At 36.8% G+C, this 19232-nt stretch overlaps 1 protein-coding gene across 4 annotated transcripts in view; it reads right to left on the minus strand.

Annotated features, from left to right (window-relative positions):
* Nucleotides 1–352: 352 nt before the first annotated feature.
* Nucleotides 353–19232, minus strand: part of CEP135 (centrosomal protein 135) — an 85999-nt gene continuing 67119 nt past the window's right edge. For 3 of the 4 annotated variants that reach the window (XM_054484396.1, XM_063664544.1, XM_063664545.1), the window contains 5 exons: nucleotides 16046–16255; nucleotides 14363–14565; nucleotides 13151–13255; nucleotides 9117–9230; nucleotides 353–2364 (listed from right to left, as the gene is read on the minus strand). In XM_054484396.1, the coding sequence (XP_054340371.1) occupies nucleotides 9128–9230; nucleotides 13151–13255; nucleotides 14363–14565; nucleotides 16046–16255 (621 nt within the window). In that variant the 3' untranslated portion in view covers nucleotides 353–2364; nucleotides 9117–9127. Of the gene's footprint in view, nucleotides 2365–9116; nucleotides 9231–13150; nucleotides 13256–14362; nucleotides 14566–16045; nucleotides 16256–19232 lie in introns of those variants that run through there. The other variant, XR_008502000.1, reaches the window with a different exon arrangement.

The raw sequence follows: 19232 nt of genomic DNA on the forward strand, positions 1-19232 counted from the left end.
ATGAGATCACTTGTATGATGAATTACAATAAGGTACGGCAACAGGTGTCATAGTCTAATGGGAGTCAATGTGCTCAACAAAGAGCATTTGCAAGTGAGAAGAGCGTATATTCATACGCACACACGTTTAACCATTTTGTGGACGGATAACAAAAATAAACTTTGGCTTCATTTCTTATTATTTTGAACCAAATGGATAAAAGTCAGTTAAGAAAGGTGCCTGGCACCTATGTTCAGGGATTTGCCCATATCCCATCATGATAAAGTTTGATTTGACTAAACTTTATTTTAGAATTAAGAATATCGCTAATATAAAATTATAAAAACCTTATTTGTAAGAAAGAGAAAATAAATTGGCTAGAAAGTTTATTGGTAAATCTAGGTCAAGCTCCATAATTTAAAATTATTTAAAACAAAATCAAAAACATCTATAAAAGGTCAGAACATTCAGTATTTTAAGATAAAACTGTTTTTCAAAACAATATCATGGTTATGAAAACAACATTTGGCAGGCTATACATTTTTAAATTATAGAAAACATTAAAAATAAAATATCTAACAAAATATGTCTTGCTGTTGCTTTTGGGGAAAAGGTGGGGACAAATATTTTTTATTTTATTTACATATATTTATTAAAAGATTTCCATATGGTATTGCAAACAGTCCCACGTCTCTTGTATTTTGCTATAATATATGAATTCACACAAAGGAGATGGAATACATAAAATTACAAAGGTGGTAGAAAAGCAAACCAGCCCACATCCTAATACACACTAAAAAGGGCATAATTCAGATATATAAGCCATATTAGTTTTAGAAAAAGAGCACTGCCCACCCCCAGGTATACACACACACACACACACACACACACACTTCACTTTATTAAACCACAAGAGGAAACAAAATATATCATAAGTAACTGATCATTCACTTTCCTATGTTAGTTTTTATGTTTTTCAATCATAATGCAATATATTAAGAACAGATTTTCTTCATGATTGATTTTTGTATCTGACATTCCTTTTGGTACTTCTGTTGTTTCATTAACATAGGTATACACCCAAATTCTTTAAAATTACAACTTTGAAAATTAACTGTAAAAAGCTGTTTTCCATATATATTACACAGTTCGGCGTTAAAAATGGCATTTTGGGGAACTGGTAAATTATAACACACAGGCTTAGAAGAAAAAGAGTGGTATCACTGAATGTATATTGGAATTTAACAAAATGTTTTACTGTATTTAGCCCATATACTTTTTTTTTTTTTTTTTTCTGAGACAGAGTGTTACTCCGTCACCCAGGCTGGAGTGCAATGGCATGATCTTGGCTCACCGCAACCTCCACCTCCCGGGTTCAAGCGATTCTCCTGCTTCAGCCTCCCAAGTAGCTGGGATGACAGGTGCCCACCACCAAGCCCAGATAATTTTTGTATTTTTAGTAGAGACGGGGTTTCACCACATTGCTCAGGCTGGTCTCAAACTCCTGACCTTAGGAAATCCACTCGCCTCGGCGACCCGAAGTGCTGGGATTACAGGCGTGAGCCACTGCACCCGGCCTACCCCATATACTTTTATACTTTGAAACCTTAGATTAATACACTGAGGAATTTTATTTCCTAGAAAAATGTCCCAAATTTCTGTTCTATTGTTTTATACAAAACTCTGCATATAGCTTTTAGTTTGCTTTTGATAGAATTTGTGTTACATAGAGTCCATGTGATAATAGTTAAAATTTTACATAATATATAAATGTATCTTTCTCATCATAGTTCTTCTAGATGGCAATAACACATTATATATGGTAGTTATTTTACCAAGACCTCTGCTATTATAAGAAGACTAGACCTGAATATACTCCCCTTGACAACAGACAGTAGATCTATGAATAATTTTAAGAAGAAAAAGTTAAGCATGACAGCATAGCATCAAAGTTGATAATTCTTTGTGAATACATTAAGATATGGTCTAAACATACGCATGACAACTAAAAACAAGTACTGTAAGAATATTTACATACATATATCATGGCTTATTAATAAACAGATTATTAAAGAATAATGTGAATACATTATATTAATTCACAGTATAAACATACTTTTAGTAATTTAATTCATGAATAATAAAAATATAGATACATTAGGCACTATTAATACATATTCTTGTTCTGTCATATATGTGAAAATATACATACAGATATAGTTCTTTTAAACCAAACTTTTTAACATATTCACTGATTTAAATAAAAGTTGACAGAGGTAGAATTTGTGTCCATGTTCATGATTTTCAGCAACAAGTACTTCAAATATTTCATTACTGTTCTGTTCTTTTAAAAATCCACGTAGGAACTCATTGAAAGCCATTATTCTGAAAGGGAGGAAATTGAAAGGTGGGTTAAGAGAAAAATGATAGTTATTCAACATATTCATAAAAAACTGAAATTCAATAATGTTATAAATGAAATTATAGAATCTAATAAAACTCTGTGCCCCAAATCCAGTTATATTTAAGAAGTACTGTTCTACTTCTTAAAGTTCAAGTACTGTTTTATTCATTGTACTTTATTTTATTTATTTATTTATTTATTTAGAGATAGGGTCTTGCTGTGTTGCCCAGGCTGGAGTGCAGTGGCGTGATCATAGCTCACTGCAGTCTTGATCTCCCGTGCTCAAGTGATCCTTCTGCCTCAGCCTTCAGGCAGGTGCACATCACCATGCCTGGCTCATTTTTTTTGGTATTTAGTATAGATGAGGTCTTACAATGTTGTTTAGGCTAGTCTCAAACTCCTGAGCTCAAGTGATCCTCTCACTTTGGCCTCCCAAAATGCTGGGATTACAGGTGTGAGCTACCCTGCCTGGCTTATACTTTTGTTTAAAAAAGTGATTTTTGTTTCCTTATTTATATATCTCCATATTTTATGTTTCCTCAGTGAGTCTGTGTGATACTGCATTATAAGAACAAACACAGGCTGGGTGCAGTGGCTCATGCCTGTAATCCCAGCACTTCGGGAGGCTGAGGCAGGAGGATCGCTTGAACCCAGGAGTTCAGGACCAGTCTGGACAACATAGTGAGACCCAGTATCTATAAAAAAAATACAAAAATTAGCTGGGTGTGGTGGCACACACCTGTAGTCCCAGCTACTCAGGAGGCCAAGGTGGGAGACTGCTTGAGCCCAGGAGTTCAAGGCTACAGTGAACTCTGATGGCACACTGCACCTCTCCAGTCTGGGCAACAGAGCGAGACCGCGAGACCCTGTCTCTAAAACAAAACAAAACAAAACAAAACACACACACAGAAATATGGTCATATGTTCCATAATGATATTTTGGTCAATGACAGACTGCATAAAAGACTGTGGTCCCATAAGATTATAACAGAACTGAAAATTTCCTATTGCTTAGTATTTACTATGCTATGCTTTTAATCATTATTTTAAAGTGTACTCTTACTCATTAAAAAATAAATGTTGACTATAAAACAGCCTCAGGCAGGTCCTTCAGGAAGTATTCCAGAAGAAGGCACTGTTATCACAGGAGATGGCAGCTCTGTAAATGTTATTGCCCCTGAATACCTTTCAGTGGAGCACCATGTAGAGGCAGGAGACAGTGACACTGATGATCCTGACTCTATGTTGGCCTAGGATAATGTGTGTGTTTGTGTCATTGCTTTTAGAAAAACACTTTAAAAAGTAAAACAAAAGTTTATAAAGGAAAAATGTTACAGTAAGCTAAGGTTAATTTATTATTGGAGAAAATTAAAACAATAAATTTATTGTAGCTAAGTATACAGTGTTTATAAAGTCTATAGCAGTGAACAGGAATGTCCTAGGCCTTCACATTCACTCACCACTCACTCACTGACTCACCCAGAGCAACTTCCAGTCCTGCAAGCTCCGTTTGTGGTAAGTCTCCTATATAGGTGTACCATTTGTTATCTTTTAAACTGTATTTTTACTGTATGTTTTCTCTGTTTAGATGCACAAATACCATTGTGTTACAACTGCCTACAGTATTCAGTACAGTAACATGCTGTACAGATTTATCGCCTAGGAGCAAGAGGCTATACCATATAGCCTGGGTATGCAGTAGGCTATATACCATCTAGGTTTGTGTAAGTACATACATTCTATGACGTTTGCACAATATCACGTAAAACAAATTTCTCAGAACATATCCCCTGTTGTTAAGCAATGCATGACTGTACATATTGGGTCTCTGCCCCTGGTTCTTGGCCCACAGCTCCTTGTAATCTCCAGAGTGATAATTTTGTCTTTTGCAAGCTAATGAGATGACTGGTGGCTAGGGGCCCCTAAATAGCTTCAGGATGGGAGCTGATCACCACAAAGACCAGTGCATGATTAGAGAATTGGGCCACTGGCCCCATACTTCAACCTCCAAAAAGAGGAGAGGGGCTGAAGGCTGAATTGATCATGAATGGCTAATGATTTAATCGATCATACCTACTTAGTGATACCCGCATAAAACCTCCAAAAACTGGGTTCAGGAACCTTTCAGATAGCTGAACACTTGGCGATGCTCACAGGGTGGCGTGCCTTGAGAGGGCACAGAAGCTTTGAGCTGCTTTCCTGATAATATGCCCTATGCATCCCTTCCATTTGCCTGTTAATCTGTATCCTTTGTAATAGCCTTTTCAATAAGCAGGTAAATGTAAAATGTTTCCCTGAGTTCTGTGAGCTGCTCTAGCAAATTAATAGAATGTGATGAGGGGGCTGTGGAAACCTCTTCAGTCAGAAGCACAGATCACAACCTGGGACTTGCGATTGGCATCTGAAGTCGAGGGGAAGAGATTTGTGGGAATGGGCTCTTAATCTGTGGGATCTGACACTATCTCCAGGCAGATAATGTCAGAATTGAGTTAAATGTTAAAACTGAGATCAATTGGTGTCTGCTGGAGAATACGGTGTCTGAAGTGGTGTGCTGAGTGGTGTATGAGAATTGGAAAAACACTTTTGTAGGCTTTTCCTATCTCAAATAGCATGCATTAGATATGATAGTCAAAAAACAAATAATAAAAGTTGGATTGTCTATTTTAACTATCAGAGAGACACTAATCTGAGATGCCATTTTATAGTTGAACAATTCATTTTTTTTTTCCTTGAGCAATTCATTTCTGAGTGCTTGGGGAAATCCCTTAAAATTAGTTTTGGTGACAATATTTAGAATATATGAGGGGAAATGGATTAGTAAATAACAATCTCATTAATATACCTCAAAAATTAATTGTAAATTATTACAAAGTTATAAATTATGAGTTTGTTGATTATAAAAGCTTTCTAATCTGCATGTACTAGAATTATTGTAATTAAAAAAATGGAAAATAACAAGTGTTGGTGACGATGTGGAGAACAGGAACCCTCATGCATTGCTGGTGGAAATATAAAATGGTGCAGCACGTGGAAAACAGTTTGGCAGTCCCTCAAAAAGTTTAACAGAATTACCATATGACCCACCAATTCTGGTCTTAGGTATATACTAAAAGATTTGAAAATAAGGACTAAAACAGATACTTGTACACCAATGCTCAGAGCAGCATTATTCACAATAACCATATGGTAGAAACAACCCAGGTGTCTTCAACTGACAAAAGGATTTTTAAATGTGGTATATCCTACAATATGGATGAACCTGGAAAATATTATTCTAAGTGAAATAAGCCAGATACAAAAGAACAAATGTATGATTTCACTTATATGAAAATGTAAAATAGACAAATTCATAGAGACCAGAAAAGTAGATCTGAAGTTACTAGGAGCTGGGAAGGTTAAGGTCTGGGGATTGGAGAGTGATTGTTTAATGGGTACAGAATTTCTGTTTGGGGAGATTAAAAAATCTTAGAATTAGATAGTGGTGATGGGTGTGGTGGCGTGCCTGTAGTCCCCGCTACTCAGGAGGCTGAGGAGGGAGGATTGCTTGAGCTCAGGACAGTTTGAGGTTTCAGTGAGCTATGACCATGCCACATCCTTCCAGCCTGGGTGACGGAGTGAGACCCTGACTCTAAAAACAAAACAAAACAAAACAAAAACGCAGTGTCTAATTCATCACAGTTTCAGGGACTGCAGGAATCTATGTTCCATATCAGCAGTTCTTAAAGTACAGTCTGGGGATCCCTGAGAATCCCCAATACTTTCAGAGACTCTACAAGGTCAAGCCTATTTTCATAAAACCAAGGAATTATTTGCCTTTCACTCTTATTTTCTTACAGGTCTACAGTTGAGTTTTCCAGAGCTACATGATGTCAAGAGACAGGCAGTAAATATTTTAGGTTTGTGGGACAGGGGTCTGTCAAAACTACTCAACTCTGCCACTGCAGTAAAGCAGTCTTAGACAATCTGTTAACAAATGGGTGTGGCTGTGCTCCAATAAAGCTTAATTTACACAAATAGGCAGTGGTATGGATTTGGCTTGCAGATCCTAGTTTACCAACCAACCCCCGATCTAAACTGCAGCTGTGAATCAAACACGAGAAAAAGTCTGTGTCACACTCTTACAAGCCTTTGTAACAAGAAGGTGAACCACCATCTGATCACATGAAAATAACACAGCAATTCAAGGACACAGTGACTACGGTGAACACTGAGAAGTGGTCCTCAAAGTGAAAGAGAAAAATAAATGCCTTAATCAAACACAAAAGCAGAAGCAGAGCAATCAGGAATCATTTAAACCGAGGCCCTAGAAACTTGAGGGCATCAGTATATCAAAGAATAGCACATAACTAATGTTCATAATGAGGATTCTGAGTCAGAGGAAATGTTTAATTATCTTCTATATATTTCTATCAAAAGAGGCAAAGAAATGTATCAATTTAAACAAGACTGGCATAACTATTTCTGTCAATGAGTATGGATTTTTCACAGTTACTACCTGTCAAAGCCTGGGTCTGACTCATGTTTCTTTCCCATTCATTCCCATCTCCAGTGAATCAGCACATCCCTTTGATCCTTCCTCAGTCAAATGCGTCCTGGCACTTTACAACTACTTTGGAAAACAGTTCTACCATATCTCCTAGAGCTTGAACATACACATATCCAGTGATCCATTAATTTCACTTCTAAGTATAACCATAGCACTATTTGTAATAGCCCAAATTGGAAACTGCCAAGTGCTTATGAACAGAAGGAGGAGTAATTGGATTGTAGTAAGTTTCCATAATGGCATTCCATATACAGCAACAAGAGTGAACAATCTACAAGTACACACAACAATATGGATGGATCTCACAAAGGTACTGTTGAGAAAAAGAAGCCAGGAACATGATTTCATTTATAAAATGTCCAAAAGTAAGCAAAAAGAAATCTACACTTTTAACAGTCAGGACAGTTTTAGACCAGGGCTTATGACTGACGCCAAAGAGAGGTTAGTTTTGTTTTGTTTTGATTTTTTGCGATGGGGTTTTGCTTTGTTGTCCAGGCTGGATTTGAACTGGGCTCAAGTAGTCTTGCAACCTCAGTCTCCTGTGCCAGGCTTTATATTTTATTTTTTTGGATGGAGTCTCACTCTGTCACCCAAGCTGGAGTGCAGTGGCGCGATCTGGGCTCACTGCCACCTCTGCCTCCTGGGTTCAAGCAATTCTCCTGCCTCAGCATCCCAAGTAGCTAGGACTACAGGTGCGTGCCACCATGCCCAGCTAATTTTTCTGTTTTTAGTAGAGACGGGGTTTTGCCGTGTTGGCCAGGCTGGTCTTGAACTCCTGACCTCAAGTGATCCACCCGTCTCGGCCTCCCAAAATGCTGGGATTACAGAGGTGTGAGCCACCATGCCTGGCCTATTTTGGTTTTTTGATTTTCATGCAGGTTACCTGGATGTGTTCAATTTGTTCATTGAAAAAATTCATTGAACTATATATCTATCATATGGTACCTTTCTGTATATATATCATAGTTTACTTTAAAAATTATGTCCTAGCTTTCAATGTTATTATACTAATCCTGAACTATTATACTGCTCATTTCATACCACTTACTGGTCTCTCTACCTCTAGTTCCTATCCTTTCCAATATGGTTCAAACACAGTTGTGAAATTAATCTACCAGAAACAGTTCTTTCATCTTGACCCTTCCCTTGTACCCATCCTATACACAGGAGGACTGACCTTCACGGTTCCCTTTGACTTACAGAATAAAGTCTACAATCTCTAATTTAGCTTCACATTCAATATAATACTCTATATATCCCACTCTACCTTCCAAACCTCTCTCCCTCATTATTCCCCCACAGCCTGCCCTTCCTGCCAGGTTGAGACTACTGTGCCATGTGTACTCCTGTTTCTATGCTTTGTCTACACTTTTACTACCTATTATTTGTAGCCTGAATTTAGCCCTTCATCAAATAATACCCTGTGATAGCTCATATTGAAATTTAACGTTATGCTGTAGATGTCTTCTCTTTTTAAATTCAGGTATAATTTATATACAATAAAATGCATGGACCAGCCTGTAGTCCCAGCTACTCAAGAGGCTGAGGTGGGAGGACTGCTTGAGCCCAGGAGTTTGAGGCCAGCCCAGGCAAGATAGTGAGAACCCTGTCTTTTTTTTTTTTTTTTTTTTTTTTTTTTGGAGATAGCAGCTTGCTTTGTCATGCAGACTGGACTGTAATAGTGCAATCATAGTTCACTGCAGCCTCAACCTTCCGGGCTCAAGCCATCCCCCTGCCTCAGTATCCTCCCCCACCTCCCCAGCAGCTGGTAGCTGGGACTACAGGTGTGTGCCACCATGCCTGGCTAATTTTTGTATTTTTTTGTAGAGGTGGGGGTCTCACTGTGTTGCCCAGGCTTGTCTCAAACTCCTAGCCTTAGGTGATCCTCCAGCCTCAGCCTCCCCAAAGTGCTGGAATAACAGGTGTGGGCCACTGTGTCTGGCCAAGACCCCATCTCTTAAAAAAAAAAAAAAAAAGCATACACTGTAAATGGTCAGTTTTATGAATTTTTACAATTGTATATACCCACATAACTACTATCACCAAGATATAGAACTTTTCCATTACTCCAGGAAGTTCTCCTGAACGCCTTTCCAGGCAATCTCCCCTCTCCTGATGCAGAAAACTACTTCCTGAATTTTTACAACCACAGATTAGTTTTGCCTGTCCTTGGTGTTACATACATACCTTTCTGATAATTATACATTTATATGTTCAGGAGAATGTGAAGGAGACCTCAGAGTGGAACTAAGGGGTGGTGTAGGAAGACCATGTCGACGCATCTCTTGGATTGCTCGTTCTCTGTTAGTAAAGATCAAACAAGAGAGATATATGCAAGCACCAGGAAAAATCAAAACGCGGCATACAAATATAAGAGTTATCAGCTAATTTGTAATAAATTACTTAATTAGTATTACTATTAAATTTAAATTCTATGTCTTTGTACAATTTTTAAGTAGTGGATAAAATATTTCAATTAAAAAATTAAATATATATTATATATATATAGTGAGGAGCATTTTGCTTCTAAGGTATTATTTTAATGACCTAATTGCTTTGAACAATCTCTTATAGTGCATATTCTTTTAATTGAAATCTTTTATCTGCTACTTAAACATCATACAAAGACATAGGATTTAAATTTAATAGTAATACTGATATACTAATTATACTAATTATATATATACTAATATACTATATATTATACCATATAACTAATACTAATATACTAATTATATAATATATAATATATGTAACATATATATTATAAAACATACAATATATAACAATATTATGTAAAATATATATTATAAATATATAACATACAATATATAATATTTATAATTGCTTTGAACAATCTTACAGTACATTTTAATTAAAATCTTTTATCCACTACTTATATATTTATATATTATATTACATTATATATCATATATTATATATAAATACTATATATTATGAGATATAGTCTATATATGCATTATTATATAATGTATTATATATTATGTAATATATAATATATATTATATGTATTATATATAATGTATTTTACACATTATATATAATACATATATATGTATTATATATGCATTATATAATATATTACGTAATATATTATATATAAAATATATATTATATACTATACTATATAGTATATAGTATGTACTATACTATATAGTATATACTATATAGTATATACTATATACAGTATATACAGTCTATATAGTATATACTATATATAGTATATATAGTCTATATACTATATATACTATATATAGCATAGTATATACTATATATTATATATACATCATGTGATATATATTATATTAGTATATTATATTATATAATAGTATTATATATTATATAATATTACTATATTGTTATAATATATTAATTATAATACATATTATATATAGTGAAAATAAATAGGATACCAACTGAACACAGATAGACACACACAAAAACTAGATGATGAGACGTTAAACTCAAAAAGGCTAATGGTGACTATGGAGGGTAGAACTTACAGATAAATTTAATTTTCTTCTTTATACTTAAAAAAATTATAACAAACCTGTTTAATGTGTTCTTAAAAATTAAATGCCTACATGCTAGACCCTTCTGTGGGATATGGTTCTAGTAACCACCCTTAGCTTGCATGACACTACATCTTCTGGTTCTCTTTCTACCTAGATGATCTCTCCTTAGCTCTGTTACTGGATCCTTTTCTCCTGCCTATACTTTGATGTTCCCCATAGCTAGGCTTACTAATTCTCTTTTTTTTTTTTGTGACAGGGACTTGCTCTATTGCCCAGACTCAAGTGCAGTGGTACAATCATAGCTCAAACTCCTGGGCTCAAGCGATCCTCCCGCCTCATCCTCCTGAGGAGCTGGGACTATAGGTGCACACCTTCATGGCCAGCTAATTTTTAAAATGCTTTTAGAGATAGGGGTCATACTATGTTGCCCAGGCTGGTCTTGGACTCCTGGCCTCAAGCGATCCTCCTGCCTCAGCCTCCTGAGGAGCTGGGACTACAGCTGTGCACTTTCATGCCCAGCTAATTTTTAAAATGTTTTTGGAGATACGGGTCACACTATATTGCCCAGGGTGGTCTTAAATTCCTGGCCTCAAGTAATCCTCCTGCCTCAGCTGCCCAAAGTGCTGGGATTACAGGCATGAACCACCATGCCAGGCCTACCATATCGTCTTGCACATATATCTAGCCCTCTTCCGTCTTCCTGTCTCAAAACTGCCAAAAGTCAGATTGGAAAGAATCCTATTTTCTCCATCATGCTTTCCTTCCCTGTGTCTGAGTCTGTCCCCACCAAGAATGGGGATTATGTTGCCATCTCCTTTGTGGGCTATTCATAGTCTCTGGCCTAGACTCTTGAAGAACTTGAGTTCTTCAGTATCTGAGATTTCTAATTAGTTCAGTGCTTCTCAAGATTTCTTCAGTACTACTCTCCCAAAGGAACTTTTCTAGACTTTTTCCTCCCCATATTATCCCTCCACCCCATGAAATTTTAATACACTGCTTATGCCCTGTGGCCCTTTGGAGGGACGTAAACCATTCTACTAACTTATACTACCTAAAATTTTTTGGCTACCTCTATCCCCTACCCCCAAGAAACAATTTTTTCCCTTGGAGGATGGTGGGTAATACTGCACCGATGAGAATGTATGATGTAGGTGGATAGTAAAGAGCAAGAAAGACATGGTCATGAGGCTCAAGGTTTCGCTGAGGCAAGGAACAAGGGGAGGAACTGTGGGGAAGTCTATAAGCCTGGGCAATAGAGAGCTTGATTTAGGACTTTTGATTTGCAGAGAATTTAAGTTATCCTTAAGAAATGGAAATCATTATATATGTATAGTTTAGTACATTCAGAAACTAGATCTTCTAAATTACAAGAAATTATCAATCCTGCTTTCATATCACTGCTGCTACCTATGGCTTATTTTTTTGTTGGTTTGTTTGTTTTTTGAGACAGGGTCTCACTGTTACTCAGGCTGGAGGGCAGTGGCATGATCACAGCTCATTGTAGCCTCAACCTCCTGAGCTCAATCAATCCTCCCACTTCGGCTTCCTGAGTAGCTGGGACTACAGGCCCAACACCATGCCCCAGCTAATTTTCAAAAATTTTTTTGTAGAGATGGTGTTTTGCCATGTTGCTCATGCTGATTTCAAACTCGTGGGCTCAAGCAAATCCACCTGCCTTGGCCTCCCAAAGTGCTGGGATTGCAGGCATGAGCCACCAAGCCAGGCCTTTATGAAATCGTAAATATTGATTTCATAGCAAATTGTCGCTATACTTCAAATAGCACATCACCACAAAGTTTTGATGTAAATAAGTAAGAATAACTCAAAAACTGATCTAACAAGCAATTTGGCCACTAATTGAGAATGAAATCTCAGGAATGCAGATGTCTATGGTATTAATATAGTAGGAAAGAGTAATGGAAGACAAGTAACTTGGCAACTGATTTTCAAATTAGACTTCAATTTAAAGCAGGTCTCATTCCGGGTTTGTAACACCTGGGGATTAAATTTTTTAACATAAAGCAAATGAACCAAAATACAAGTGAATATGAAAATTACCAAGCTGTAGGGAATACATTGGAGAGGTTAAGGGTACAGGTTTTAGAATTAAAATCTGTTTGGTTTCCTACCACTTACTATTTATGTGATCTCAGTTGCCTATAATGTAGGCATAATAATAGATTGTTGGTGGGATTAATCAGACACTTATATAGTGTCTGGCCCACATTTGTTAACTGCTGTTACTGTCTTCAAATCATTACCTTTATTATGGTTTGTATGTGGAACATCCTACTTGAACCATACATTTTGGAGCTCTTGTAGGGATTGTTGTTGCTTCTCTATACTCTTTGAAATACTTTTGGGCTCTAATTTTGTCCTGCGGAATGCTATAGGAAATATTTATACAATACTTCCTATTTTACCTTATTTTTCAGATTATTAAACAATTTTATTCAATAAATATTTATATAGCATCCGCTATGTAATACTTGCTATTTTAGTTACTGTAGAGCTATTATCTTCCCCAACACTTGTTGCCTTTTTTAAAAGGAAGAATTACCAAAGAAATGTACTTTATGTATTAGCTTTTTAAAAAGTTTATTTGTAAGCCATATTAAATACTTTCTGAAGTACAATAGAGAACACATAAAAACACTTGTCAAATGTAAAAAAAATTTGTCTTACCGTTCGTATCTTTCAGTTGAGATCTGCCTTTTCAGAGCATCATAATCTGTTTGTAACTGTGCCACTTTAGCTCGAAGCATGGTGTTTTCCCGGCTTTGACTAGTTCTTAAAAACAAATTAAAAAAATCAAGAAATAAATGTTCTGTTTTGTAGAGTCAGGTGCTGTGGGTTTTTTAAATTAATAAAGAGAAGATCAAGACCTTTCAACAAGAATTCTCTACACTTCTAGAGCTTTTATCACATTTTCTTTTTCATTCATTTAGTTTATTTATGAAACATTTACTGAACATCTATTATGTGCTAAGCACTAAAGCAATGCTAGGGATACAAATTTGAACGAGACATAAACTGTAACACCAAGAGGTAAAGTGTCTTCATTGGCTCTTTCTTGACTCTTGCCTTGGAGAGAGAAATATTAATATTTTTAATACCTTTCAAAAGCTCATTCTTCCATGTGTACTCTACTCTGGGTTTCCTTCCCTCTTCCTACAAATATGTCTAAATCCTTCCATTCTAAAAATATGACATAATCAATCTATCCCAAAGTAATCAATACAGGTATGTGGGTCAAATCTCATAGCCTTTTTAGAGTCCTTTTTCCTAATCTACAGCATAAGACACAGCCACCTCTTCTTCTCCAGAGAACGCTCTCTCCTTCACTGACTCCTCTGTCCATTCCTCAAATGTAGGCGCTTTCCTAACGTTTTCTTTTCTCATTATTCCCACGGTACAACCTCTGTAGTGAAGATTTCCAAAAGCAGCAGACGTATATGCCAAATATTTTGGTTTTGTACTATCCTTCATATGCTTTTTGTTTGTTTATTTGTTTGTTTGTTTGGGACAGCGTCTCACTCTGTCGCCCAGGATGGAGTGCAGTGGTGCAATCTCGGCTCACTGCAACCTCCACCTCCTGGGTTCAAGTGATTCTCACGCCTCAGCCTCCCGAGTAGCTGGGACTATAGGTGTGCGCCACCACACCTGGCTTTTTTTTTTTGTATTTTTAGTATAGACGGGGTTTCACCATGTTGCCCAGGCTAGTCTCAAGCTCAGGCAATCTACCCGCCTTGGCCTCCCAAAGTGCTGGGATTACAGGTGTGAGCCACTGCACCCGGCCTATCCTTCATACTCTTAACCTTTCCTCCACTTCAAAAAAATTTAAAAACTACCCTTCACAAGCAATTGTTTTTGCATAAGTTGACTGAAGACACTTACAATTTGCTTTCGGAAAGGGTTAACTTCTCCTTAAGTAGCTGGATTTCTGTATCCTTCTCATGGGAGGTTAAGTGAGAATGAAATTCTTTATCTCTGTTTGTAGCCAACAATGATTCGAGGTTTTTAACTGTATGTCTCTCATTTGACAGTTGTTTTTTCAGTAGGTCTGACTCTGACTTTACATTTTCTAATTCTACCACAACCTACGCGAAAAACAAAGTAAGATTACTTCAGTGCAATTTTAAACTTACTCTGAAAAAATTATTTATCTGACAATATAGCTCTGTGGAACTATTCACCTAACACTTGTTTCATTTTGGGTATTGGTTAAAGATTATGAATCATTTCTTTAAGTATAAGAAAGACACTTTATTTTCAAAATAATCTTTGCTATTTTTACTATGGGCTTATTTGGCTATAGGATTTACTCAAATCCTCAAATAATTTTCAGTCATGGTACCTTATCAAGAGACGGTCATTAAGATAAAACCACAAGGGCAACGAGACCCTTCTGGTTGAATATGCTTACTCTGACTACATAATCAAGCCAGTATTATAGCTTCTCAGTACTTGAAAATAAAAATACTACTAGATGAGTGAAAATTGAAAACATCCATGTTTGAAAACAAACACTAGGTTATTTAAAGTAATGCCTCCATTTGGGAAAGGTAAATTCTAGCTAAATAGACTTGTTTAATTAAGATTTAAACACCTTGAGATTTTTATTGGGAAAAATATTCTACTTCGGAAGCACTGAACTGTTCAATCCTTCATTCAAGTCTTACTTTTTTTTTTTGAGACAAGGTCTCACTCTGTTGCCCAAGCTGGAGTGCAGTGGCACAATCTCTGCTTACTGCAGCCTCAACATCCTGGGCTCAAGTGAACCTTCCCCGCCTCAGCCTCCCGAGTAGCTGGGACTATAGGCACATGCCACATGCCTGACTAATTCTTTGTATTTTTTGTAGAGACGGGGTTTTGCCATGCTATCCAGGCTGGTTTCAAACTCCTGAGCTCAAGCAATCTACCTGACTCGACTTCCCAAAATGTTGGGATTACGGGTGTAAGCTATCATACCTGGCCTCAAGTCTTACTTTTAAACAGAGAAAGAATGTATTAGGATATGCTAATTTATAATCAGAAAATTAATAATCTCCTAGATAGCCATCTATTCCAAAACAGCACTCACTTTCATCACTACGTCTGCCTGAGAAATCTTGCAAAGAATCAAGCAGTCAAATCTGGTTGTCAAAATCCTGTACTCAAAAGTAACTACTGTAGGCTGGGTGCAGTAGCTCATGCCTGTAATCCCAGAACTTTGGGAGGCCAAGGCGGGCAGATCACGTGAGGTTGGAAGTTTGAGACCAGCCTGGCCAACATGGTGAAACCCCATCTCTACTAAAAATACAGAAATTAGCCAGGTGTGTTAGCAGATGCCTGCAATCCCAGCTACTCAGGATGCTGAGGCAGGAGAATTGGCTGAACCCAGGAGGTGGAAGTTGTGGTGAGCTGAGATCGCACCACTGAACTCCACCAGCCTGAGTGACAGAGGAAAACTCCAGCTCAAAAAAAAAAGTAACTACTCTAAAAGGAAACAAGTATATGTATGGTGTGGTGCATACTAAAGTAAAACAATTAGAGTAGGGCTCAATAAAACAATGTGCCAAGACAATTTCTCTTTCTTACCCTCTCAAACTCAAGGTTTTTCGAATTCAATTGCTGGGTCATGATATCTTTGCCTGAATCAAGTTTAATGCAAAGTTCTCTAAGAGATGACAAGTCATTTAATACTGTTGCTTTCTCATCTTCTTGATGTCTCAGCTCTTCTTCTAATCGAGACATGGCTTTTGCCATTGATGAGATCTGAGATTCATAAGCATGATGGGCATTTATGTGCTGAAAAAAGAAAAAGAAACAAGTAAAAAGTTAAAATAACCCAATAATTTTAAGAACTTGAATTTGTACAGCCAACAATCTCACTTTAGAAAAATATGACAGCCATTCTAACTGGTGTGAGATGGTATCTCATTGTGGTTTTCATTTGCATTTCTCTGATGGCCAGTGATGATGAGCATTTTTTCATGTGTTTTTTGGCTGCATAAATGTCTTCTTTTGAGAAGTGTCTGTTCATATCCTTTGCCCCACTTTTTGATGGGTTGTTTTTTTCTTGTAAATTTGTTTGAGTTTATTGTAGATTCTAGATATTAGCCCTTTGTCAGATAAGTAGGTTGTGAAAATTTTCTCCCATACTGTAGGTTGCCTGTTCACTCTGATGGTAGTTTCTTTTGCCGTGCAGAAGCTCTTTAGTTTAATTAGATCCCATTTGTCAATTTTGGCTTTTGTTGCCATTGCTTTTGGTGTTTTAACCTGAAGTCCTTGCCCATGCCTATGTCCTGAATGGTATTGCCTAGGTTTTCTTCTAGGGTTTTTATGGTTTTAGGTCTAACATGTAAGTCTTTAATCCATCTCGAATTAATTTTTGTATAAGGTGTAAGGAAAGGATCCAGTTTCAGCTTTCTACATATGGCTAGCCAGTTTTCCCAGCACCATTTATTAAATAGGGAATCCTTTCCCCATTGCTTGTTTTTGTCAGGTTTGTCAAAGATCAGATGGTTGTAGATACGCGGCATTATTTCTGAGGGCTCTGTTCTGTTCCATTGATCTATATCTCTGTTTTGGTACCAGTACCATGCTGTTTTGGTTACTGTAGCCTTGTAGTATAGTTTGAAGTCAGGTAGCGTGATGCCTCCGGCTTTGTTCTTTTGGCTTAGGATTGACTATGCAGCCATAAAAAATGATGAGTTCATGTCCTTTCTAGGGACATGGATGAAACTGGAAACCATCATTCTCAGCAAATTCTCAGAAGGACAAAAAACCAAACACCGCATGTTCTCACTCATAGGTGGAATTGAACAATGAGAACACATGTACACAGGAAGGGGAATATCACACTCCGGGGACTGTTGTGGGGTGGGGGGAGAGGGGGAGGGATAGCATTAAGAGACATACCTAATGTTAAATGACGAGTTAATGGGTGCAGCACACCAACATGGCACATGTATACCTATGTAACAAACCTGCACATTGTGCACATGTACCCTAAAACTTAAAGTGTAATAATAATAAAATTAAACAAACAAAAAAACAACAACAAAAAAAGAAAAATATTACAGCCAATTTTTGCTTATTTTAAAATACTCTCAGGAAGCTGCCTACTATTTAAAGATGACCTATTTAATGCTTAACAAAAGGAATTGTGTATAATTATTAATCATGGTAACTGAGTACCTCGTATATATTTATATATTTGGAAATGTAAAAAAGAAAGTTATTGTGTCAGGGTGTTGTGAATATGAGGGATTTTTGAAGTTGCATTAAATTTTTCCTTTAAAAATTATCTTTGTTATAATAATGCCATTTCAAGAAAAAGTAATATATATACCTATCACTCCTCAACTGTCTTCAGTTATTCTAAATTCCAAAAATGGGGTTTACTTCAAAACTATATACCTGGATAATTTAAATTTAACTTAAATAAATAGTAACCAACTGTAATACTTTAATAACTGAAATAATGAAAAAAATTTCAAATAATGATACTTTTTTTTCTAGAAGAATCCACAGTTGAAATTTCTCACAATTTGAATTAGAGTAATAAATACAAACTGATATAAACTCTATTTCTAGGTTTTGGGGAGAATTCTGCATTGAAAAATAAAATTATTGCAAGAGGCTATTAAAATGGCTGGGTGGCTCACGTCTGCAACCCCAACACTCTGGGAGGCTGAAGTGGGAGGATCACTTGAGCCCAGGAGTCTGAGACCAGCCCGGGAAACATAGTTAGAACCTGTCTCTACAAAAAAATACAAAAATTAGCTGTGTGGTGGCACATGCCTATAGTCCCTGCTACTTGGGAGGCTGAGGCAGGAGATCACCTGAGCCCACGAGTTCAAGGCTGCAGTGAACTATGGTCAAGCCATTCCACTCCAGCCTGGCCGATGGTGCAAGACCCTGACTCTTAAAAAAAAACTCCACAAATCCACATTGAAAATCTAATATAGTGCTGCGAAGATTTAATCAATTTCAAAAATTGCAGAAAAGTTATTTAGATTTTTTAGTGCATTCATAAAAGCTCCCCTAAACAAATATAATACTTCAGTATTGTATTGTGAAATTGGCTTATACTTTAGTAAAAGCCAATTTCATATACCACATAAGAACATGAACAATAATAAAGAACAAAATAATTGAAGATTAGTTGAGAACAGTTGCTGAAAAACTCTTTTGAAGGTTGAAAGGCACTCTTTTAATTAGTTATTGTACTCTTCTTAACAGAAAAACCTTTAGAGATAGTGTATTAGTTCCCTAGGGCTGCCATAACCAACTACCACGAATTAGGTGTTTTAAAAAAACAAAAATTCATCCTTTCACAGTTCTGGAGGCTGGAAGTCCAAAATGTGGGTGTTAGCAGGGCTGGCTCTTCCAGAGCTTCTGTGGGAGAATCTGTCCCATGCCTCTCTCCTAGCTTCTGGTGGATGCTGCCAGTGCTTGGTGTTCACTGACTTGCAGACATATCACTCCAATCTCTGCCTCCATCTTCACACAGCCTTCTCTGTACGTACTGTATTTATTTCCCTCATCTTTGAAGGACACCCATCATTCACTGGGTTAGGGCCTGCCTTAATCCAGCACAACCTTATCTTAACTTGTTCACATTTGCAAAAACCCTGTTTCCAAATAAGGTCATGTTGACAGATACTGGGGATTAGGATTTCAACGTATCTTTCTGGTGGACACAATTCTCCTACCCTCTGATCCCCCAAAATTCATGTCCTTCCCATATACAAAATACATTCACTCCATCCTAACATTC

This window comes from Pongo pygmaeus, chromosome 3 (assembly GCF_028885625.2).
Source record: "Pongo pygmaeus isolate AG05252 chromosome 3, NHGRI_mPonPyg2-v2.0_pri, whole genome shotgun sequence".
Lineage (NCBI taxonomy): Eukaryota > Metazoa > Chordata > Mammalia > Primates > Hominidae > Pongo > Pongo pygmaeus.